Here is a 25777-nt window from a genome sequence, read left to right as displayed (position 1 = left end):
AAGGTGAGGGTGATAGGCCGGAGTGGGGTGGGGGCGGAGAGGTCAGGAAGAAGATTGCAGGTTAGGAAGGCGGTGCTGAGTTCGAGGGATTTGACTGAGACAAGGTGGGGGGAGGGGAAATGAGGAAACTGGAGAAATCTGAGTTCATCCCTTGTGGTTAGAGGGTTCCCAGGCAGAAGATGAGGCGTTCTTCCTCCAACCATCATGTTGCCATGGTCTGGCGATGAAGGAGTCCAAGGACCTGCATGTCCTTGGTGGAGTGGGAGGGGGAGTTGAAGTGTTGAGCCACGGGGTGGTTGGGTTGGTTGGTCTGGGTATCCCAGAGGTGTACTCTGAAACGTTCCGCAAGTAGGCGGCCTGTCTCCCCAATATAGAGGATGCCACATCGGGTGCAGCGGATGCAATAGATGATGTGTGTGGAGGTGCAGGTGAACTTGTGGCGGATATGGAAGTATTTCTTGGGGCCTTGGAGAGAAGTAAGGGGGGAGGTGTGGGCGCAAGTTTTGCATTTCTTGCAGTTGCAGGGGAAGGTGCCGGGAGTGGAGGTTGGGTTGGTGGGGGGTGTGGACCTGATGAGAGACACTCCCTCCGTGACTCCCTCGTCAGATCCACCAGGAAGTGGTGGAGGCTGGCACAACTGCAACATTTAAGAGGCATCTGGATGGGTATATGAATAGGAAGGGTTGGGAGGAATATGGGCCGGGTGCTAGCAGGTGGGACTAGATTGGGTTGGGATATCTGGTCGGCATTGATGGGTTGGACCAATAGAGATGTACAGCATGGAAACAGACCTATGACTTGAATATAAATGCAGGGATGTACGTCTAAGGCTCTAAAAGGCTCTAGTCAGGCCACATTTGGAGTAACGCGTGTAGGTTTGCGACCCATATCGCAGAAAGAACGTACTGGCGCTGGAGATTCACTAGAATGGCCCCAGGAATGAACAGCTTAAATGTATGATAACCATTTGAGAACTCTGGGTCTATACTTGGAGTTTAGAAGGATGAGGGGGGAATTTAATTGAAACTTAAAATACTGAATGACCTGGACAGTGTGTATGCTGGGAAGATGTTTCCATTGGTGGAAGAGACTAGGACCAGAGGGCACAGCCTTAGAGTAAAGGGCAGACCTGTCAGAACAGAGATAAGGAAAACCTTGTTCAGCCAGAGAGCAGTGAATCTATGGAAATAATTGCCACAGAAAATTGTGGTCAGGTCAGGTCATTGACTATATTTAAATTTAAGATAGATAGGTTTTTGAGTATCAAGGGTTACAGGGAGAAAGCAGGAGAATGGAGTTGAGAAACTCATCAGCTATGTCTGAATGGCAGAGCAGACTTGATGGGCTGAGTGGCCTAATTTCTGCTCCTATGTCTTAAGGTCTTATCTGCACCAGCTCTTCACTTGGTGCTTTTTATTTTGTATCATTGAGAAAACTGAATTGGCCAAAATAAAATTGGTCTATGAAGGCAATTTCTCCTTCAGATGTAATTCATAGCAACCAGTGCCAACAATCCAGTGTGTTTCAGGGTAAACAGCAATGCTGTTCTTGACAAGATTAATCAGAACTAAACAAAGTGACAAAACCTTTAGATCCCTCATATATAGCAGCCTACAGTATGAAATGTACATCATTCTATAATTTACTTTAAAAAGCAAAATGAAAATACAGCTCAAGTTTGTAGTTCTTCCAAATCCTTAATTACGTAGGATGACTAAGGAGATCTTTAAGAAGACTGAGAAAAGGTGAATTACCAAGTAATAAAATACACTTCTTTGAAGGAAAGTTAGAACTCTAAAAACTAATTATTTCATTTAGTCTCGCTATTGGTGAGGTTAGGGATTCCCAAATCATGGGTCGCGACCCTTACTGGGTGCAAGCCTCTCCACATTAATAAACATTCTCTTCATTGACAAGTGCATTACTGCATTTCCTCATGGTGACATTTGGAAACTTAAGCTTCAAACATATTTGAAGGAGGTTTTCTTGAAATATTTCACAGGACATGCACATTACTGGCTAGGCCAACATTTGCTGATTATCATTTGTCACCCTTGAGAAAGTGATGGTTTGCTACCTTCTTGAAATGTAGTTCTTAGTCCTTAGAACAACCCAAGCTGTACTTTGAGGAGAGTTCTAGGATTTTGACCCAGCAATAATTTGGAAGGAAACTCACAGTTAATGGTTCTATCATGTACCTACTGCCCTTGTTCTTCTATATGATAAAAATAGTAGGTTTGGATATTGCCGAAAAAGTTAGGCAAGTTCCTGTGGGGCTTCTTGCAGATAGTGATAGGACTGTGCACTAAGCATCACTGGTGAATGCTTTTAAGGGCCAAACACAGAAGTTGCTGGAAACATTCATCAGGTCTGACTGTGGAGAGAAAGCAGAGATAACTTTTCAGGTCCAGTGATTCTTCTTCAAGCTGCCCTTTGGGTTCTTTTGTTTAAAGCTTTTATAGGGGGTGGAGTGGATGCCAATGAAACAAAACAGTAATTATTGGAAAAAACATCAAGTTTGGCAGTATCGGCGCAGAGAAAGCAGAGTCAACATTCAGGCTCATCAACTCTTCAGAACTCTCAATAAAACATATTACTTTGTGTCAAGCTCAAGTATTGTTGGAACTTCATTCATCTATGCAAGTAGAGAATATTCACAATCGAAAATTGTACCTTGGAGTCAGAGGAAGAACATTTGGGCCATCAGCTGGCTTGTTTGCCAAATTCGAGACCTTTGACCTGCTCTTGCAGCTACAGTATTTATTTGTTTGGCCCTGTTCCGTTTCTGCTCATTGGTAGCTTGCAAGATTCCAAGCTCAGCTTGGAACTCAGTGGGAGACTCAGCAATAGTAATGCCACGGGAACATTGTTAGATCCGCTCTCTGGCGATGCTACTCGACTACTTGCATGGCAAGTAACATTCATGCCACATATCAGCACAGACCTCTGTATTGTTCAGGTCTTACTGCATGTAAATAGGTATCGCTTTAGTATTGGAGGTACTGAGAGAATAGGATGAACACTCCTACTTATCTTATGTAGCGAAAAGAATCTCTTGACTAGCAAAAGATGGTCAGACCTGGGACACCACCCCAAAGAATTCTAGCAGTGATGCCCTTGGACTGAGATGATTGGCCTCCAACAAGCACAACCTTTTGTGCTAAGTATGACACCAATCCAGAGAGAGTTTCCCCAGATTCAGCATAGCTTCTCTATGCCACACTCAGTTAAACTCTAGCTTCATGTTAAGAGAATCACACTCAATTCACCTTTATACTTCAGTTCTTTTCTCTACATTAACAAAGGCTGTAACAAGGTCAGGAGTTGACTGTCCCCGGTGCAACCTAAATTAAGCATCATTAAACAAGTTATTGATGTTTTTAATTAAGGTGTGATAGTTAAATATAATTTCAACAGCATTTATTTTACACCTTGAATAGGAGCTGGTGGTACGAAAGATTTGGTTTGTGTCTCTGAAGGGGTTTAAATGATTAACTTGTAAGTATTTCTATTTACAAAACAATTGGAGATGGAAGCTAATGGGAATTTATTTACATTGGGAGAGTTTTTATGAGCGAACAAGTAAAGAGTTGTGCATTAGGCTTTGAGCTTATGAGGTCTGATATTGATATTTGTTCCTATTGATTAGACAAAACATCTATAGTTTGGAAAAAGGTTTTGCATTTCACTTTGGCAGTTTTGTAGAAGTGTAGCTGAAGTCGAATGTGAAAAACATTTGCTCCTGACAAAAAAAAGAGATGGTTCAGAATGGTTACTAAACAGCAGCTAAGTTTCAAAGTTCCAGACCAGAGCATTTGGTTATATCCCTGAAGGAGCTCTTTAAAGCTAAGCGGAGTTGCTCCAGGAGCTCGCAGATTCTTAAGTAGGGGGAATTTAAGCCATAGTTAAATTAAACCTTATAGATATAAGAGAAGGGAATTCTCTCTGGTGACTACTGAAAATATCGTGGGATCAATGGGAGCATATGTTTCAGTGTGTTTAGAAATTTTTAAAGTTATGTAAATAGGTTGGCTTAATTTTCTCATTTCTATTGTGTAAGAAATTTCTGTTTTATTAGAATGGAAACAGACCCTTTGGTCCAGTTCGTCCATGTCAACCAGGTTTCCCAAACTAAACTAGATCCATTTGCCTCCATTTAGCCCATAACCTTTTAAAGCTTTCCTATTCATGCACTCATCCAAATGTCCTTTAAATGTTGTAACTGTACCTGTGTCTACCGCTTCCTCTAGTGGTCCATTCAACATACAAACTATCCTCTGTGTGAAAAAGTTGCCCCTTAGGTCCGTTTTAATCTTTCACTCCAGTTAAAAAAGGCCAAGACTATCCAGAAAACCTGAAGCACTTCATCTTTACGTTTCAGTGAAAGACCACCTCATTTAAATCAAAAAGAAAAAATCTGTCAAGCCAAATTTCAGCCGAGAATCTGACTTGCCCAGTAACAACCAGAGTTCATAACACTATCTCTCTCATGATGATGATCTAATGGAGCAGAAATTAGCTACTTTGGATACTTTTTTGAATACAGGTCACACTTGAGCCAATTTTCCACATTGCTGGCTGTTCTAACTCAGCTCAGGATGTGGCTAGTTCTGGAGCAAAAATCATCAATACTATTTCTGAAATGCATTCAGCGCTTCCTTCATGTCATATGGAATAAATCAAATTAGCCGAAGACCAACGCTCCAGACCAGTGAACAGGGTCAGATGGGTGATTGATGTAACACTGTTAGAGGAGTATTGTGATCTCACTCTCTATCTTCCCCAACACTGCATTTCTGAGGATAGTTACAGAGTCATAGAGACATACAGCACAGAAACAGACCCTTCGGTCCAATCAGTCCATGCTGACCAAATGTCTTAACCTAATCTAGTTCCATTTGCCAGCACTTGGCCCATATTCCTCTAAACCCTTCCTATTCACATAGACATTCAGATTACTTTTAAATGCCATAATTGTACCAGCCTCCAGTTGTACCTTCCTCTGGCAGCTCATTCAATACACACACCACCCTCTGCGTAAAACAGTTGCCCCGTAAATCCCTTTTAAATTTTCACCCTCTCACCCCAAACCTACGCCCTCTATGATTTGGAGATGTCGGTGTTGGACTGGGGTATCCATAGTTAAAAATCACAACACCAGGTTATAACCAACAGGTTTATTTGGATGCACTAGCTTTTGGAGCACTGGTCCTTCGTCAGAAGTACAAGAATGCAAGACACAGACTTTATAGCAAAAGTTTACAATGTGATGTAACTGAAATTATATATTGAAAAAGACCTGGATTGTTTGTTAAATCTCTCATCTTTTAGTATGAGCATGTTGGTTTCAGTTTTTTCATATGTAAATCGCAGAATTTTTTTTAAAGTGACATTCTCAAGTGAACTTTAACAATTGGTCTCATGTCGGCCCAGATAATGCATTTAAGGTGTGGCACAATGTTGAGACTGAGTCTAATCTAATAAAGGGATTTACAGAATTTTACATGGATTCATGCAGTTTTTGAGCAAAGCAAAATGTAATTCTGGAAGTACAAATTCATCCCACAAACTTGCGTGGGCACACATGTGTGTGCGTGTGGTGTGGGGGGGGGGGGGGGGGGGGGGGGTTGAGTGTCTGTATGCGCTTGTAAAGGGGTTTAAGTCTGTGAGAGAGTGGGAGTGTACGTGTGAATGTATGACAGAGAGCTTATGTATGAGAGCTGATCTGCATGCGCGCCTGTGTGTCTGTGGGCTGCGTGTCTGCCTGAGTGCGTGCACGTCTGTGTCTGTAGTATGAAGTGAGCCCAAGGTCCCAGTTGAGGCCATCTCCAAAACTTGGCTATCAGGGTCTGCTAGGCTGCCTGTCCCGAAGTCTGCCTTGAAGCACAGTCACCCGAAGGGCCGAGGTCGAATGTCCTGGATGGCTGAAGTGTCCTCCAACTGGGAGGCCACTCCTTTCTGTTGATTGTTGTGTGGTGTCCATTCATCCGTTACCATAGCCTCTGCTTGGTCTCACCAATGTACCATATACCATGCCTCAGGGCATCCTTACCTGCAGTGGATGAGATAGAGGTGCATGAGACATTGGTTGAGTCGCAGGAGTACCTGTCACATACATGATGGGAGGTGCCCCATGTGTAATGGTGGTATCCGTGTCGACACTGACAAGTCTTGCAGTGTCTGTCGCAACAAGGTTGTATGGTGTGGTCCTGAAAGCTGGGCAGTTTGCTACAAACAATGATCTGTTTGAGGTTTGGTGGTTTTTTTTAGAAGGCAAGAACTGGAGGCCTGGGGAAGGTCATGGCGAGGTGCTCATCCTCATTGATAATGTGTTGCAGGCTGTTAAGAACATTGTGTAGTTTTCAGCTCCTGGGAAGTACTGGACAACGAAGGACACCCTGTCTGTTGCAACTCGTGTCTGTCTCCTGAGGTCATTACGATTTCTCGCTGCCACACAGGATACTGTTCGTTGTCCAGTACTTCCGAGGAGTAAAAAAACTACGCCATGTTCTTCGCAGCCTGCAACACATTATCAATAAGGATAAGCACATTGCCAAGACCTTCCCCACGCCTCCACTTCTTGCCTGTAAACCACCACCAAACCTCAAACAGATCATTGTTTGCAGCCAACTGTCCAGCTTTCAGGACAACACCATACAAACTTTGTCATGGTAGACACTGCAACACATGTCAGAATGTCGACACAGATATCACCATTACACTGGGGACACCTCCCACCATGTACGTGGCCGGTACTCATGCGCCTCAGCCAACGCTGTCTATCTCACCCACTGCAGGCAAGGATACACTGAGGCATGGTACATTAGCGAGACCAAGCAGAGGCTACAGCAACGAATGAATGGGCACCCCACACAACAATCAACAGACAGTAGTCCCTCCCATTTGGAGGACACTTCAGTGGTCCGGACATTTGACCTCGGACCTTCGGGTGAACATGCTCCAAGGCAGACGTCGGGACAGGCAACCACGCAAAGTGGCCAAGCAGAGGCTGATAGCCAAGGTACACATGTGGTTGGCCTCAACCGGGACTTTGGGTTCATGTCATGTGACAGGTGACCCCACTGCACTACACCCACACTCACTCACTGATGCTCATACATACACTCGACCCGGTCTCAGACTTATACCCCTTTACACTCAAACTTTCTCGCAGACACTCATAACTGCACCCCCACCCCTCGTGCACACACACACACACACACACATGAATTTGTACTTGCACAATTACATTTCATTTTGCTCAAAAACTGCATGAATTCATGTAAGATTCTGTATATCCCTTTTTTAGATTAGAATCAGTCTGAACATTGCAGCATAAACAGTCTCACAGGTAAAAACAAGGACAGCAGATGCTGGAAACCAGAGTCTAGATTAGAGTGGTGCTGGAAAAGCACAGCAGGTCAGGCAGCAGAGGGCAGCTCAAATCTTAAATGCATTATCTGGGCCGACATGACACCAATTGTTCAAGTACACTTGAGAATGTAACTTTTAAATGTTCTGCGATTTACATATGGAAGAACTGAATCCAACATGCTCACTCTAAAAGATGATTCGGAGATGCCAGTGTTGGACTGGGGTGTACAAAGTTAAAAATCACACAACACCAGGTTATAGTCCACACAATCACCTGATGAAGGAGCGTCGCTCTGAAAGCTAGTGTGCTTCCAATTAAACCTGTTGGACTATAACCTGGTGTTGTGTGATTTTTAAACTTTGTACACTCTAAAAGATGAGACTTAACAAACAATCCAGGGTCTTTTTCAATATATCATTTCAGTTACATCACACTCTAAACTTTTGCTACAAATTCTGTATCTTACCATCTTATACTCCACAACCACCTGATGAAGGAGCAGTACTCCGAAAGTTAGTGCTTCCAAATAGATCTGTTGGACTATACCCTAGTGTTGTGAGATTTTGAACTATGCCTATAGTTCTGGACTCCTCCATCCCAGGGAAAAGACCTTGTCTACTTACCTATCCTTGACCCTCGCGATTTTATAAACTTCTGCAAGGTCACCCCTTAACCTCCAATGCTCCAGGGAAAACAGCCCTAACCTATTCTGGTTTAGTTGCCCACAACCATTCACAACTGAATGCAGCTGGTTTACAGACCTGTATCTGAACCATTTGTTGTGGATTGTTTAGTACTATCACATACTGTCTCCTCTGTTTGACATGAAAGCACTTCAGTTTCACCAAATACCATCTCATTTTTAGGTGTGCATGTTGCTGTATTGGCCTCCTGCAGTCTTCAATAAATCAGGACTTATTTACCATCAAACCAAGGAATCAAGTGGAGGATATGCTGAGCCAGGTGGTTACAGATTACAGTTGAACACAATTCTTAAGTTTTACATCATTTCATAGCGGCTTAGCTGAATGAAGACCACAAGAAATAGCAACAAGAGTAGGCTGTTCAGCCCCTCAAACCTGCTCCACCATTCAACAGTTGATCAGTTACTCCTCAGGTCAACTTTCCTGTCCTTTTCCTATAACCCTACCCTAGATTCCCGTCTAATCCAGAATCTACCTTAACCTTAAATATACTCAAGGATTCTGCGCCATAGCTGTGGCAAGTTCCAAAGACTCCCACCTTTTGAGAAGAAATTCCTCAACTTAAAGTGACATTCCTTAATTCTAAGGCTATGCCCTCTGTTCCTAAACTCTCCATTTCAGCATTAGTACTGTCAAGCTCTTAAAGAATCCTGTGTTTCAATGATATCACCCCTCATTTTTCTAAATTCCAATGAGTAGAGTCCCAAACTGTTTAACCTTTGCTCATAAAATAATCCCTCCATCTCGAGCATCATACTAGTGAACCTTCTCTGAAATGCCAATGAAATGAGGTCTTTCCTTAGACCAAAATTGCTCACAATACTCCACGTGGTCTCATTAGCACCTTGTAAATTTGCAATAAGACTTCCTTACTTCAAGGAGGTTGAATTATGAGTAAGGGCAAATATTCCATTCATTAGATTGCCTGATTACCTGCTGCACCTGCATGCTACATGTGCATTTCATGCATAATACTTCCAAGATAAAAAAAAGTTAACAGAGTCTAAAGACTTCGGAAATTCTCAGAATATTCTACACTGACGATGCTAAAATAGTATTCCATTCCCAGGAACACCTTCAGTAGAGAATATCCAGACTCTCCCATACCAGTGAAGAGTTTGGTTTTGACCGTCAGCATGAGAAAAATAAATGACATGATACAGAACGTTGCCATATTATCTCAAGCGCTTTCACAATGTGATCACGGAAACTGTTAACAGCTTTTCACATCTAGTGTCATGGACTAGAGGGGAAGGTGAATTGAATTCTTTATGTTTCCAATCTTCTGTCCATAACAGATTTTAATTTTTTTCTTTTCTCTTTCAAAAGTAGGTTGTGGTATGCTCCCCTAAACTCTTGGTTTGTGAAGTCTAATTTTTAAAATGACCCACGACAAACTGTTTAGGGTTAAAAAGAAAACGATGATTTATTTAACATTTGAACCCGAAGATTTTTTTGCAACACATACATAGGTGTACATGGAGAGTTATGAAAAGATGGAAAAGAAGTTACAATTCAGAAACACTTAGAAAAAGATAATGGACATTAATTCACATGAATCAGAGGAATGTATTCTGACTCCGAGTTCAATAATTTTAGGGCCTAAAAATCCTTTGTCCATGTCCTTTACCCACCCTCACATCCCATCATGACAGGAACTGCTTTCATCACAGTCAACCTGTTTTCACCTATTGATGTTCACCAATATTAGCCATTTTCTTTCTCCCTGGCTTACTATTATTCATGAGTTTGTCTGCACCACCATCTCCTGTCCTCGCCCTCTGGACTCCATTTCCATCTACCACATACTCCTTTTCTTTCCCCATCTCCTTTGCCTTCAGCACATGCACCACTTTTCCTAGCTACCATTAGTTCGAAAGAAGGGTCACCATACCCAAAACACTAACTCTGCTTTCTCTCCACAGTTGTTGCCAGATCAGAGTTTCTCCGGTTATTTTTATTTTTGCTGTGATTCTGCTCGCTGAGCTAGAAGTTTTTGTTGCAAATGTTTCGTCCCCTGTCTAGGTGACATCCTCAGTGCTTGGGAGCCTCCTGTGAAGCGCTTCTGTGGTGTTTCCTCCGGCATTTATAGTGGCCTGTCCCTGCCGCTTCCAGTTGCCAGTTTCAGCTGTCAGCTGTAGTGGCCGGTATATTGGGTCTAGGTCTATGTGTTTGTTGATGGAGTTTGTGGATGAGTGCCATGCTTCTAGGAATTCCCTGGCTGTTCTTTGTTTCGCTTGCCCTATAATGGTAGTGTTGTCCCAGTCATATTCATGTGGCCCAATATACCGGCCACTACAGCGGACAGCTGAAACTGACAACTGGAAGCGGCATTATTCCTCCATATAAGTAGCATTCCTTATTCTATAAGAAATATTCCCTTTTCATTATGCAATCCATCTCTTCAAATTTCAACTTAACCTAGCTTTCAGTTATTTATTTAAATTCCTCAAACTCACGCTCTATTTAAAGAAGTTTCTCCTGCCTTTGCTTCCAAATTTCATTTCATATTCTATTTATATTTTCTTGTACAGACACCTTTATTTGGGAAAAGTTGCTTCCATTCTAAATTTTCCATTATTTTATACACCTCTATAAAAATCACCCTTTAATCTCCTGTTTTCTCATGAAAACAACTTCTATCAATTTCAACAACTTAAGACCTTCTTTCCTCTCGAATGTAGGAGAAAAAGGAAGAACAGTAACATATGGGCAAGATTATTCATCCTTGAAATAGCTACTTCGCTTAATGTCCAGCTTAAATACAACTTCTTAATTATTACTTCATAAAGTGGAATAAACTTACATTGACCAAACCAAAGTAGTGTTCATTGATTGGGAACTGCTCTGGACCGATGTCTTTCTCCAGAGCAGAGGCATTGGTGCCCTGCAACAAAAGCACAAGGGTTGGTGAGAATATGGCAATTAGGTACAGCTGCTGCAAGAAAAACAGAAAAACTTGGACTTATATCGTGCTGCTATTGCTAATGGCCATCCAAAACACAACACAACACAAATAAGTACTTCTAAACTGAAGTTACTGTTGGAATTTATGAAACTCAACAAGTAATATTTGTGTAAAGTAAACTCCCAGACAAAATAATCTATTTTTGTGATGCTGATGGAAGCATTAACATTGTCCAGGAAACTAGGAAGAATTTCCCTACTTTTGTTTTCAAAGGGGTCTAAAGGATCAATGACGTCTGTCTGAAACATCATTCCAGGCCTTGCTTTAAAAAGTGATCAAAAGCAGCACTTCTGACAATACAGTATCACCTCAGCACTGGAGTCTCAATGTAGATTGTGTGTGCGTGTCTCTAAATCCATAACCTAACTCAGATGTAATGCTGTTATTGAGCCAAAGCTGGTAGATAGATAATGCAACATAATATTTAGCTTTGCCACTTATTTCATTTATCAGCTTACATTTCTGTGGTGACTTTCTGCTCTTGGCTGAGGGTCAAATGAACAGATCAAAAGTAAAACTGATAGAATAGGTTCTGACACTGGACTGGATAACAGTGAAAATCAGACATGTGACTAACTGAAATATAACATAAGATTATAATCCAACATTTTTCTAGAAAGCAGACTCGAAAAGGGACAATTATTTGCACTTGAGAAGATTTGTAGCTCAGGTTGAGGTTTGCTCGCTGAGCCGGTAGGTTTAGTGAAGCTCTGGTGTTCTGTCCCACTTTCTATTTGTGTATTGGTCTGTTAAGGTGGCTGATATTATTTCCGGTTCTTTCTCTCAGAGGTTTATAAATGGGGTCCAAATCAATGTGCTTATTGATGGAGTTCCAGTAAAAATGCCAGGTCTTTAGGGATGCCTAGAGACCTCCCCGTGCAAGCCTCTGTTTAGCCTGTCCAAGGATGGATGTGTTGTCCCAGTCAAAGTACTGTCCTTCCTTCATCTGTACGTAAGGAAACTAGTGATAGTGGATCATGTCTTTTGACCACACTACTAGGTGAAACAAGGACAAAAACACCACCAACATCATCAGCAAGAACAAAATGCTAGTAGACCTGTGCCTCACTACTCAATGACAAGACCAAAAAACAAATCAATAGAACACCTATGGGATCACCAATATTAGGATTCTTAGCAGAAGCAGTAATGCAAAGACTCAAACATACAGCCCAACCCACGATTCAATCCAAACTTTGGGTCTGCTACATGGATGACACCTTTGTCATCACAAAACAGAACAAAGTAGGAGGAAACCTACAACATCCATAGTGGCATAAATTTCACAAAAGATGATGACGACGACAACAACAACAAGTCCCCTTCCTAGATGTCACAGTGGAATGGACAGTTAATGGAGAACTGCCGGCTAGTGTCTACAGGAAAGCAACACCCACAGACCAGATACTTAGCTACAGAAGAAATCATTCCAACACCGACAAATGGAGCTGGATCAGGACATGATTTAAGCTGGCCACAACACACTGCAGCACCCAGGAACTGTGAGCAGAAGAAAAATACCGATACAGCATATTCAAGAAGAACCCGACAAACACAGTCTGCTGATTCTTAAACAACAAACCCAGAAACTCTAGCCACACTACCATACAAATACATCTTGGAGATGATTACTAGACTACTCTGGCCCCTTGGTATCATGGTAGCCCATAACCCTACCAACACGAGCAGCTACTGATGAACCCAAAAGGACCCTGTACTAACAACCAGTAAAACTAATGTCATTTACAAAATACTCTGCAAGCACTGCAACAAACACTACACTGGACAGACAGGCAGAAAACTAGCCACCAGGATACACAAATACTAACTCATCAACACTATTACAAGCACCCTTACATACAGATGAAGGAGGACACCACTTTGACTGGGACAACACATCCATCCCAAGACAAGCTAACCAGAGACATGCATGAGAATTCCTAGAGGCCTGGCATTCCAACTAGAAATCCATCAATAAACACTGATTTGGACCCCATTTACCAACCTCTGAGAAAAAGAACTAGAAATGATATCACCCACCTTAACAGATCAAGACACACAAATAGAAAGCGGGACAGAACACCAGAGCTTTAACAGAGATTGACTGATGTTGTTACCGAGCATGGTGACAAAATGTCTGAAAATAAACCTGCTACCTTAGTGGGCAAGCTTACAATCTGTACAGACAATTATGTTTACCCTTGAACTGGGTGGCTTGCTAGGCCATTTTGAGGCCAGTTAAGAGCCCATTGCCAAATTACTATGAATCGGCAGTCACATGTAGGCCAGTCCAGGTAAAGAAGGCACAGTTCCTTCCATTGAAAAAGGATGTTAGTGAATAAAATGAATCTTTTTACAAAAACAGATAATAGTTTTAATGGCAACATTACTTTGAGTTGCTTTCAATTCCATTTATTCTACCAGCTGTGCTGGTGGGACTTGAATTCATGCATTTGTCTGGATTCTAATTCCAGTGACAATATCACTCAGCCACAATCTCAGTTTAAGTTTGGGATAATGTTGACAGTGTTTTATTTTAAGTCTGGAAGCGCTTGATATTAACACTGGATCTTTGAAATGAAAATATTCCAATCTGTTAGAAACTATTCTTTACTGAGAAATGTGTGGGAGAGGGTGATAGATAAGCTCACAATCAATCAATCGATCTCTTCTGCTCCATCCAGCAATTAATTACACAATGAAAGACTACGTCAAACAACCTTCAACTGTCAAATAGCAAAATACCAGTTTCATTTAGTGCATAACATTTTGCACAATAACAAGTCTACTTAATATAGATCGAGTCATCAATTCATGGGATTTGTTAGTGTTGGTGGGAAACACTTATTCAAGGATTAAGGCCACTGAAAAACATAAAAATGAAATGTAACCCAGAAATATAACATCAAAAAGTATGCTCACAGCAATGAGATCTCATAATTTTGACCTAAAATGCCAAAATTAAATAGAAAAATCTGTTTACAATCCCCTGTGCCTACAACTTCCCACTATCCATTTTGAACTTTGTCCTACTCTCAACTTATTACCAGATATTAACCAGTATGAAGATCTTCAATTGATATTTGACAATACCTTTCCCTTGAAATTTATTTTAACAAAGCATAATTGTGTAATAACTGTTAGTGTTGGTGGGAAACAATTAATAATTGTTTAATACCAAAATAATCAGTTTTATTCCCTTCCTCCAGCTTAATTCAATGACTTATCTTCATCAGGTCAAGATGGTTAAGCCTCAAGTTAACTCATTTTGCCCGACCATGAAATGGTCTTCAAAAGGTGCATTGTTCTCTACTTGGTTATGGGAAATTCCACTTTTCACCCAGCCATCTCTAATTTACAATAGCTCATTACTTAAAAACATATAATCCCCTAACAGTACTGCACATGCAAGTTTAGTACTGCACGCCATAGCAAATCTGGTGTTAACCAGTCTTGCACCTGCATCATAGCATAGGAAAGATAGTCCTTCTATTAAGGGTATCAAACAATTTTGGTGCTGTTAACATGGTCTTGGTATGTTTTTGCATAAGTACCTAATCAAGTATTGTCTTTAAATGTTGGAAGCACCAAGGTACGTAGGAACAGGAGTAGGCCATTCAGCAAGATCAAGGCTGATCTGTGGCCAAGTTCCATATGCCTGATTTGGGCCCATATAATTTGATATTCCTGCTAATAATAAAAAAAAGAGATCTCAGATTTAAATTTAACAACTGAATTAGCATCAACCATTGAGGAGGAGAATTTCAAACCTACACTACTATGTGTAAAAGTGAATCACTGTTGAATGTCCTGGCCCTAATTCTTAGGCGATGACCCCTGGTTCTAGATTCTTCAACCAGTGGAAATAATTTTCTTTTTATCTACCCTCTCTTTCTCGGTTATCCTAAAAATCTCAATAAGATTGCCCTCAACCTTCTAAATTCTGCAGAAAAAAGGTCTAATCTCTCCTCCTAACATAATCCCTGAAGTCCAGCTATCATTCTTTTACACCTGCACTACACTTCCTCCAGGACCAAAACATCCTTCCTATTGTGTGGTGCCATGATCTGCTCTCAGTACTATAACCAGGATTTTGTACAACTGCAGATTAACATCTGTAGCTCTATACTTCAGCCCTTGAAGTACGAAGTCAGCATTTCATTAGCCTTCTTGACTGCTTTCTGTCCATGTTTATGGCATTTTAAAGAATTATGCAGCTGAACCCATTGATCATCCAGTGTATTTAACTTTGTGCCTTCTTTTAAAAAACGTACCCTGATCTATTTTGGTTCAGAATGGATAACCTCACACTTATGTATATGAAACTCAATTTGCCACAGCTTCTCACATTCACTTAATCTACCAATATCCTGTTGTAATTCTAAGCTATCAACGTTGTCTACAATGCTGCCCAATTTTGTGTCATCAGCAAATTAGGATATTTGACCTGTCATGCTATTATCCAAGTCTTTAATCAATAGCGAATAATTGAGACCCCAACACAGATCCCTGCAGGATATCACTAGTCACTTCCTGCAAGGTGCATCCTTACGGATTATTCCAACTGTTGCTTGCCATTCAATTTCCTAGTCATTTTAGTAATTGGCCAACGATTTCACAGGGTTTCATCTTAGCCAATAGTTTCTGGTGTGTACTTTATTGAAAGCTTTCTTGAAGTCCATATAAACAACATCCATCAACTTACCTCTGTCCCCATCTTTGTCACCTCTTAAAACAAAGCTGAGGTTTGACAGGGATGACTTATCCTCATGACCCCATGCTGATTCCCTGATTAACTGAAATCTTCAAGGTGATCAGTTACCCTATACTCCATTATAGACTTCAATCAGTTTCACATCACAGATGCAAGGCTAACTGCTCTTAATATGTTCCTCACCTCTTAAAAAAATATTGCTAACACGGAGGCTGTTTTCAGAATCCAAATTATATTTTCTAATTTATACTTAAGGCCTACTTCCAGCATTTTACCATTTCAGTAATGTCATTTTTGACTCTACACAACTTTTTAAAAGAGGGGAAATGCAAGTGTCCTGTCATGATTGAATTCAAGCTAAAATTCAGAAAAATGAATATGGAATTACATTATTAGTCAATCTACACTTATGAATCACACAAATCTTTCAAATACCATTCTATTACTTTAGCGTCTGCTAATAAAATGTCAACACAACCTGATGCACAGAGTTTTCAAAAAGTGCTCTTAGAATGGGGCATGTGCTTTAGTGACCCAAAGACAAGATAAATTTCACAAGATGGGATCTTCACTGCTGCATTTTTGAAGATAAAGATGAAATTCAACTCCTTTTAGCTTGACCTCAAATATGCTTCTGCACCAACATTTTACAATGAACGCGTCATGACTTATTTATACCAACTGAAAATTGTGTTTAGTGGAGCCACTGCGAAAAACATGCAACAGTAAGAACTTAAAACATATGAAAACATCACCTCTGATGTTCAGAAACAGTACTTCAAAGAATTTATTCATTACTAGTGGATTCCTGTGGCATTGGTGATGGACAAAATAAAATGGTTTTCTCGAGGCAGGTGATGGGGTCTGGTGCACCCATAGTTCAGGATGTTCAAGGCCAGGCTGAGTGCATTGTGATGTTTGTGAGGGAGGGAAAAAAAGAGAGACAGATTTGTTGAGCAAATTTTGTGTTAAGTATGATAATATTTTCTGTGTTTGATTAGGTGATGTTTTCTTCCCTGACATATCTGGTAGAGCAGGTGAGGGATTAATGGCAGCAGTACCTCAAAATGTGTTTTGGTTGGACATAACTAGGGAGAAAGATTTTTAGTATGGTGATAATTAAAGAAGAATATTACGAATTTGTAAAGGGAAACAAAACATTTCACAAATAAGGAAGAAAATGAAGATACTTCAACTGTCACAATGTAGACAACTTTCAAAAGCATTAAGCAGAAAAATCATGCCCGTTTCATCAGAAAAACTAGTCATGATGCCAAAGTGTAATGATTAGAAAATACACTGTTATGAAACACTACAGAATTAGAAAACACTACACCCTGTATTCATCTTAGCTATTGACACCAATGTTTCTTTCCAGTTGATACAAGTGATTATTAAACCATAAGTCTCATCATCAAGGGCAGAATTTATCGATAAAGACTGCTAAAAATAAGCAGGAATTCTGTTATTCACAAGCACAAAGTGCAAGACTGACAAATGCTAAACATAAGCATTTGTAATAAATACTTGTGCATGCCAGTCACAAACTTTACTTCACACAAATCAAGAATAATTATGAATGATACAAAAAAGTTTACTGAAGCACAGAGCTTTACAGAAAAAGCTTGTACTTCATCACTGAATACATCAACAATAAACAGGCTTACTGAAGGAATCCTTTGGATTCATTTGGACACAAAGTTAAAACCAAAGCAGATTATTACTTAAAGAATCTGACTCCCTTATACATGGAACCATGCTGGGCGATTTTACAGAAAACATGTTAAGCTTATCCAATAAGGAGTCATAGGTACTGACAGGAGATAATCAATGAAGGATTATGCATGAGCTTTATTTGTGCTGTGCACTAAATCTTTTAAGCTGCCACAGATTTTTCCCTTAAAATATTTTCCTGAAGTAGTGAAGTCAATGGAAATATTTTCTGTAATTGTGCTTTGTTTTTGTGCTTCAAAGAATCCACCTAACAGAACTGGCAAAGAGCCTTGTACTAGATTGTCCTGAAACCACTATCCTAAATGCTATGATATCTATGTGCAACCAATAATGCAGAACAAAATCAAAAGACATATTAGCCAATAATTTATTTGGTGCTTATCATTTCATCCCAATCCCCACTGGCTCTTTTGCATTCCTGAATATAAAAAGACTTTGAAAATGATTTTTGAAATAATACTTAATTCAGGTATTCATGTGACTCTAGACAAGCTATTCAATCAAAGAGATATCGAGCCAAGAACAAGCTTGCCCTAAACCTATAGACACCCTTCTCCATGGTAAATGGGTTAGAGATCAAGGATTCAATGTTACATGTAAGCAAGCATAAAGGGGGAACCTCCAAATTAGGGCACTGCTATCCTGTCCAAACCTTCAAGACAATCCAATCAAGGCCCTTATGTAGGAACTCAATTACAGAGGGCCCTCCATATAATTTTCACAACTTCTACCCTCCCTGTCTGCCCCATCCAACAATGCCAATCCCCCATCCTCATTGCGGCCCATCAGCTGGATCCTAGCAAAAACCTGGATATGCCTGAATATCTGGGTCCATCGCTGAATGCGCTTTCACAGCAGTGGTTGCTGCTCCTGTTGGTGTAGCTAGGATGCAGAGTTGCCAGCTTTTAGATGGAATTTCTTCCTGGAAATGGACAGAAGTCTAACCTCACTGAAGGATAGTATTCTGAAAAACTGAACTGGAGCAAGCCAGCTAAAGAAAGGTAACTCACCCCCAATATTTACATTGCAGTCCCAGGAGCCCAACTCCAGCATATATAATTCTGCCTTTAAAAAAAAGTAGCAATCTTGGCAATTTTCCTTCTGTCAATCCAAATCACCGAAACAACAGTAGCACACCAGCCACTGTTCCTGTTGAGATAAGTGTACTCAACACTGTACATTCGAAGTCAAACTCAGTGATTTCCAACCATGTTATCCTGAGGTCATTTCCTTAATATTTAAAACAGCATTTAGTGATACACTGTGGAAATGGATGCTGACAAATACCTAACTTGTTCATAAAATACTTGATCCCCTTCTTCAATAATTTTATTTTACAAACTAACATTGTTATCACAACATTTAAGCATTTGTAAGCTAGAGTCGGTGGTAATTTCCACCCCAAATTTAAAAGGCTCAATTTGTTTGCATCATTTTAAATACTTGAAAAACACTTTTGGAAATCTTTGTAGGCCTGGACATCAGTACATATTTTGGCTATCAACATTTGTATACTTTTTTTACGGACAGGTTCATTAAGTTTCATGTAAAAATGATAACTTGCATCCAAAAATAATGGATTGTTGAGAGACCACAATGTCAGGCTATGCAATTGTACAGTTTTACTATTTTCAGAAGAAAAGTAATGGGCCAGAATTTTCTGTGAAAATAATGGTGAGGCTAATGCCAGCATTTCGCTATTTCACCTGTGATACGTATTGCTTATGTGCCTGTACAGTACTTTCATGATTGATACATTGGTAGTTTGATATAATGTGGGTGTTGGGAGGAATAAAAGTTAAACTGCATTATAGTTGAACTATGTTATAAAGAAACTCCTATTTCCCCCCCATCTTAAACCAGCAAAGTATTACTTATTTTGTGGGCCAGAAGAACTTCAAACCATAAGCAGATTTGTGCCATCTTGAATTGTACTATAATTAGTTGCCCAAGTGACCTTTTAATGTCAACACATGCTCATTACTACCAGTCAACTTTGCCTGCACAGAAAGACAACTACTACAAATGTCGTTCCAAAAATGACCAATTTAAAAGCTTAAATTTTTTATCTTGCTTTCTCATACCTTTTGCTTCCTCTCTCTCACACAAACTATTTCTTCCCCAATTAAGTATTTTTTTTGTACCTGGTCCAACATTGAATTCACCTTCGCTAATGCACATTTCTTCCCATGTTCATTTCTCAGATTAGTTAAGCATAGAAGATCCAATGTCAGTTGACCTCTACGATCAGATTAAAGACAACCTGGTTCTCTTGTTAAATGTGCTGTCGGCTTACACTGCCAGCGACTTTGTGGGAGTAAAAAATGAGCTTAAGGTTACTGTAGTTAAGTCCAACGCAAATGTCTTTACACTCCATGCTATAGCAAGATTGGACCCATTAAACTGCTCCAGCGATGGCCTTGCCTGAAAATCTTTTATTGCTAACCAAGACAGCACAAACTTTAAAACTTATTTCAGTACCAATTCAGTTTTGGGCTCCATCAGTATTTGTAAGTAAAAGGTATTTCCACACAAACAAATATTAAGTGTATATTCTGAAAACAGTTCGCCGTATTTGCAATAATTATCTAAACAATGATCAATGAAGCATCACTGGAAGAGTCAATCTTCGCTGTCTGTCCCTGCTTGAAACAGCCCTACCAGATTAACTGATTATATCAGATCATAACCTAAGTTGTGGAGAATGCCAAGCTCAGCGTGTCCCACGCTTCCTATTTTAGGAGTACATTCTACAGCAGCCTGCAAAGGGAAAAAAGACTACAGTAACGTGGTTTGGCTCACCCTGCTTCAATCTCACCTCCTGACAGCAGATGTGGAGAAGACCGTGGCCCAGTTCGCCGTGGAGAGGGGCCTGTAAAGGGAGAAAAATGAGAATCTCAATTCTCTTCCCCCTCCCTCTCCCGATAACAAAAACACATAAAAACACAGCTGCACATAGATAAAAAAAGTGAAATAGTTTGTATTGAGATTTAAATCAGTGTTTACTCTTTGTACACTCAGAATTCTCCACAACAACTTATAATTAGGTCATATTATTATTTTACTCCAGTTGTGGTTTGATCACAATATTAAATGATAAATATTATTCAAACTTATTTCTAATTTTACAAAAAGGCAAAAAAGTAAAATGATGAATTCAAGAAATCTCAACCAAAATTGTAAATTCATAGTAATTTCATCAGCAGCTGAAAAAGATAGATTAACAACTCAAAGATAGATGAGCAACTTTGCCCATAGGTGTTGTTTTAAAAGGCCCTAACCGAAATATTACATCTACCTTTCTCTTTCCAAGGCTGAATGACCTATAAAATTTCCAAAAGTTTTTTTATTTTAAACCAGATAGAATTTTACAATTAATAATCCATTTCTCCAGGTCTCACCCTCCTTGTCCCGCATATAAATCTTTAAATTTCAAACATTTGTCTATTTTCCATTTAAATCTCTTGTGGATCGGTAGCATCTATAATAGCTGACGACAAATATCCTCACTACTTAACAATCTTCAAAGAAAATCCTACCTTCGCTGTTTTGTTTTAAAACGAGAAATGTTCTCCATTACTTGGAATCAAATATACAGCACAAACAGACCCTTCAGTCAAACTTGTCCATGTTGACCAGATATTCTAAATTAATCTAGTTCCATTTGCCAGCACTTAAGCCCATATCCCTCTAACCTCTACCTATTCATATACCCATCCAGGTGCCTTTTAAATGTTGTAATCATACCAGCCTCCATCATTTCCTCTGACAGCTCATACTATACACACTTACCCATCAAATCCCCTTAAAGAGCTCAATCAAATCTCTTAATCTTCTAAATTCTATTGGAAGAGTAATATTTTTCTTCGTATATAAATCTTTTCATCCCTGGCATCACCCTAATAAATCTTGTATATAATCCTCCAGGCCTTGGATATCCATCCTAACATAAGGAACATTACAACAGGACACCATAAAATCTATCTGTAGTCTAAGCAATGTACAAGTTTTAATTTTTCTTTTGTACTCAATGGACCTATTTTTTTTTAAAATTCCAGTACTGTTTTAAAAATCAAAAACATTTTGAGTTTACCACTCATTTTAAAAAATATATATATTAAGTTTCTCTACGCCCCCACTTCTTTGGAACTTCAGTGCACATTTCATTCTATTTTTCCTCCCAGGATAGACCATTTCACAGTGTTGAATTTCATCCCACTTTGAATTATTTTGTGGCTATGTCCTCCTGAAGTTATATGCAGCTTCCTAGACACTTACATAATTGTTTAACACATCCAAAAATCTACATGTGAGTGTCGACAGCATAATATACATTTTAAAAATCAACAAACCTATTTGTCAAATTTTAGCAATTACAAATAAATGTTTCGAAGAATTTGGATCACAGACAGGAGGTCAGAATGGGCAATAAGGTTGGATGTTGGTCAGTCCAAAAAGTAACCTGGCTTACTAACCTCTTCCTTTTCAAAAAGAATGGTTCTACTAATACTTATTTTCAGACAAAATCTTCAAACTTCATTTTCTCTGCCTATCACAAGAATGTATCAAGAGCTCTTCAGTGTTTCAAGCACCTTTCCACTAGATCCTTTATAATAAGAGTATCCAATCTAAAAATTACAGTACAATTATTCAACAGGCATCAAACTGCTACACAGCCCAAACAATATCTTCCCTTCCAGCTGCATCCAGGGCCTCTTCTTCACCTTTCCTTTAACGTCTGTATACAATTCAAATACATTGCAATATAATGGTCAGAAAATGATCAAAATGATCAGCACAGTGAGTGATTTGCAGAGTTCAAGTCTCATTGTATGTCTTTGTACTACTGCAGCAGTAACTATTGACCGTCATCTGCTACGCCCTACAGAATTATTGAAACATTTAAAAAGATGGTCAACCGGACCATTAAGGCACTTAAAAAATGTTGTGCTTACGTTTTATCCATAACACTGCAAATTCCTCATCCTAGAGTACGAATGTATAATTATAAGAAGAAATAAGCTATTGGTCCCTCTAGCTTGCCCTGCTATTTAATAAAATATTTTTAAATCCACATTTGATTGTATTCACATTGCTGGCTACTTCTGATAATATATGAAGTATCCACCAACTGTCATAGAATCAGCTCTTTGAAAAGGTAGAATACTCCTGGTCTTAAAATGCTGAAAAACAATGCTCTTTGTCCTACTGGCAGGGTAGCGCTGGTGAATGGGGTGAGATATTTTCCAATGCTTTTGAATCCATTTTCTCTGGTTTTCAATCCACTCTATTCGCCCTATTAAAACCTCTCCATCTTGAAAACTTTCAGTAAACTCAACCGTAATCATTTGAAAAAAATCCAAACCTTCTCATTCATGCCTTGTGGATGAAATACATCCCAGTCTGTTGAGAGGGGCAAGGGAGGAAATAGCAGAGGCACTGGCAATAATTGTCAATTCCTCCCTGGCCATAGGAGAAGTGGTAGAGGACAAGAGCACAGCCAATATGGTATCATTATTCAAGGGTTTTGTTAAGAGGTCATGTTTGGCCAACCTGATTGAATTTTTCAAAAGAGGTGACTAGATGTGTACATGAGGGCAATACATCTGACACACTCTAATTGGACTTCAGCAAGGCTTTGGATAAGGTCCCATATAGAAGTCTGATAACAAAGTAAAAGCAGATGAAATCCAAGGAAATTAAGGAAATTAGATCCAGAACTGGTGGGAGTAGCAGGAAACATTGGTTGAGGGGTGTTTGCGTAATTGGAAGCCCATGTTTAATGGGTTCCGCAGGAATTGTTGTTGGAGACTTTGCTGTTTATGGTATGTACAAACAATTTGGAAGGTTGATCAGTAAATGTGCAGATGGAATGAAAATTAATAGAGTGGTAAATAACGAGGAGATTGGTCTTGGATTACAATTCTTAGCCAGGTGGTAAATTTTAACAGCACAACAGTGAACCAAAGGACCTGTTCTTGTGCAGAACTATTCTATATTCTTTAACAGAATATCATGCATTTTAAATTCTACTTTACACATATGCATGTTTATCTTTCACCTTCTCCTTGGAATAATTTCAATTAGGAAGATAACAGTTTTAAATGATGTCACTTAACCCATAAGAACATCTAGCAGGAGCAATTGATTAAAATATTCCACAGTAAATAGTAAACATCTAATCTGTTGTGAAATTTCTATTTAAAGAGATATTGCATTTTGTCATGTATTGATTAGTATAACAAGTAGAAAGGTCAACCAACATTTATTTTGGTTAGAAAATAACATGTGCTCCAATTTATATATTTGCAACTTGATATCTCGTTCAAAAGTTGGTTTCAAATGTTTTTTCTAAATTTACTAACAAGCATTCATTAGTGTTTGACCACTGAGGACATCTATGCTTACCAGTCAAGTCATAATTACTTTTAATCCACCTGTTCAGACATGTTATGACACATCTCTGGGATACGTGGGACTTGAACACAGACTTTGGTCCAAATGTAGGGACATTATCATTGCACCAATTATGTAAAATGAGATCTTGGAGTTGATCCTCAGACTGTAAAAGAGCTTGTTGCTAGCAACAAAGTCATGACAATCTGAAGCATCAAAGAACTCCTGCAGTAGGAATACTGTAGTAATATTCTTAACTTGCCTGGCCTCTGCACAGAAGCTCTTCAGGGTCATCTCCTCTGCACAGAAGCTCTTCAGCCATATTCTGAAGCAGACTCGTTACCACAGCCATATCTCTTTTCTCAGCACCTGCCTACGGAACCGACTGATCCCCCATGGACTCCAGATCACCTTCCGACCAACACAATTTGGACCCAACCAGGACTACCAGTACCTGCAACAAATCCGCAGCCTCCAGCAACGGACCTCCCTCCGGATCCTCCGCTCCACGCTTGCAGCCATGCGCCGGTACCTACATTCCCTGCAACTCGACATACCCCAGCTCAGGACAACTCTCTCACAGACCTGCAAAGGACCTCTACTGTTCTTCATTTACAGAAGAATCCATAGACTGAACAAACAGTTCTTTCTAGCCATATCGGAAATTAAAGGCAGACATTCCTGAAGAAGGGCCTGTGCCCGAAACGTCGAATCTCCTGTTCCCTGGATGCTGCCTGACCTGCTGTGCTGTTCCAGCAATAAAGTTTCAACTTTGACCTGCCCCTCACAAAGCCGTATTGACTGTATTTAATCAAACTATGCTCTTCCAGATCGTCATAAATCCTATCCCTCGGAATCTTTCTAATACCTTACAGACGACAGATGTGAGACTTACTGGTCTGTAATTGCCAGGGATTTCCCTATTTCCTTTCTTGAAGAGAGGAATTGCATTTGCCTCTCTCCAGTCCTCAGGTACGACTCCAGTGGAGAGCGAGGATGCAAAGATCTTCACAAGTGGCGAAGCAATTGCATTTCTCGTTTCCCAAAGCAGCCGAGGACAAATCTGGTCCGGGCCTGGCGACTTGTCAATCTTAATGTTTAACAAAATTTTCAGCTCATCAGCTTCCTCTATCTCTATCCATTCCAGCATGCACACCTGCTCTTCAAAGGTTTCATTCACTACAAAGTTCATTTCTTTCGTAAAGACAGAAGCAAAAAACTCATTTAGGGCTTCCCCTACCTCCTCAGACTCCACACAAAAATTCCCTATGCTATCCCTGATCGGCCCTACTCTTTCTTTGACCATTCTCTTATTCCTCACATAATTGTAAAATGCTTTTGTGTTCTCCCTAATCCGTTCTGCCAAGCCTTTCTCATGCCCCCTCCTGGCTCTCCTCAGATCATTTTTGAGCTCCTTCCTCGCCTGCCTGTAATCCTCTAGAGCTGAGCTTGACCCTAACTTCCTTACCTTATGTAAGCTACCTTTTTCCTTTTGATGAGAAGCTCCACCGATCTCGTCATCCAAGGTTCCTTTATCTTACCACTTCTTGCCTGTCTCAGAGGGACATATTTATTCATCACTTGCAACAACTGTTCCTTAAACAGTCTCCACATGTCTATAGTGCCTTTACCATGGAACAATTGCTCCCAATCCATGCTTCCTAACTCATGTCTAATCGCATCATAGTTTCCTCTTCCCCAATTAAATATCCTCCCATTTTGCCTAATCCTCTCCTTCTCCATAGCTATGTAGAATGTGAGGCAGTTGTGGCCACTATCACCAAAATGCTCTCCCACCACAAGATCTGACACTTGCCCTGGCTTATTGCCGAGCACCAAATCCAAAGTGGCCTCTCCCCTCGTTGGCCTGTCAACGTACGAGTCAG

General features: G+C 39.9%; 1 protein-coding gene across 8 annotated transcripts in view; it reads right to left on the bottom strand.

The window, feature by feature from the left end:
* The window catches only part of usp46 (ubiquitin specific peptidase 46), a 127077-nt gene that overhangs the window by 67682 nt on the left and 33618 nt on the right, over window positions 1–25777 (bottom strand). For 6 of the 8 annotated variants that reach the window (XR_006311822.1, XM_043691075.1, XM_043691090.1 and 3 more), the window contains exons 2-3: window positions 20314–20367; window positions 10886–10966 (exon numbers count right to left, since the gene is read on the bottom strand). The exons of 1 other annotated variant lie outside the window; for it this stretch is intronic. Coding sequence is in view for 6 of the 7 variants with exons in the window: in XM_043691075.1 (XP_043547010.1) it covers window positions 10886–10966; window positions 20314–20367 (135 nt within the window). In the remaining variant the exon portion in view is untranslated. The remainder of the gene's footprint in view (window positions 1–10885; window positions 10967–20313; window positions 20368–25777) is intronic. One more of the 8 variants, XM_043691067.1, reaches the window with a different exon arrangement.

The sequence above is a fragment of the Chiloscyllium plagiosum genome, chromosome 1, assembly GCF_004010195.1.
Source record: "Chiloscyllium plagiosum isolate BGI_BamShark_2017 chromosome 1, ASM401019v2, whole genome shotgun sequence".
Classification (NCBI taxonomy): domain Eukaryota; kingdom Metazoa; phylum Chordata; class Chondrichthyes; order Orectolobiformes; family Hemiscylliidae; genus Chiloscyllium; species Chiloscyllium plagiosum.
This window is presented reverse-complemented; position numbering and strand designations above follow the sequence as displayed.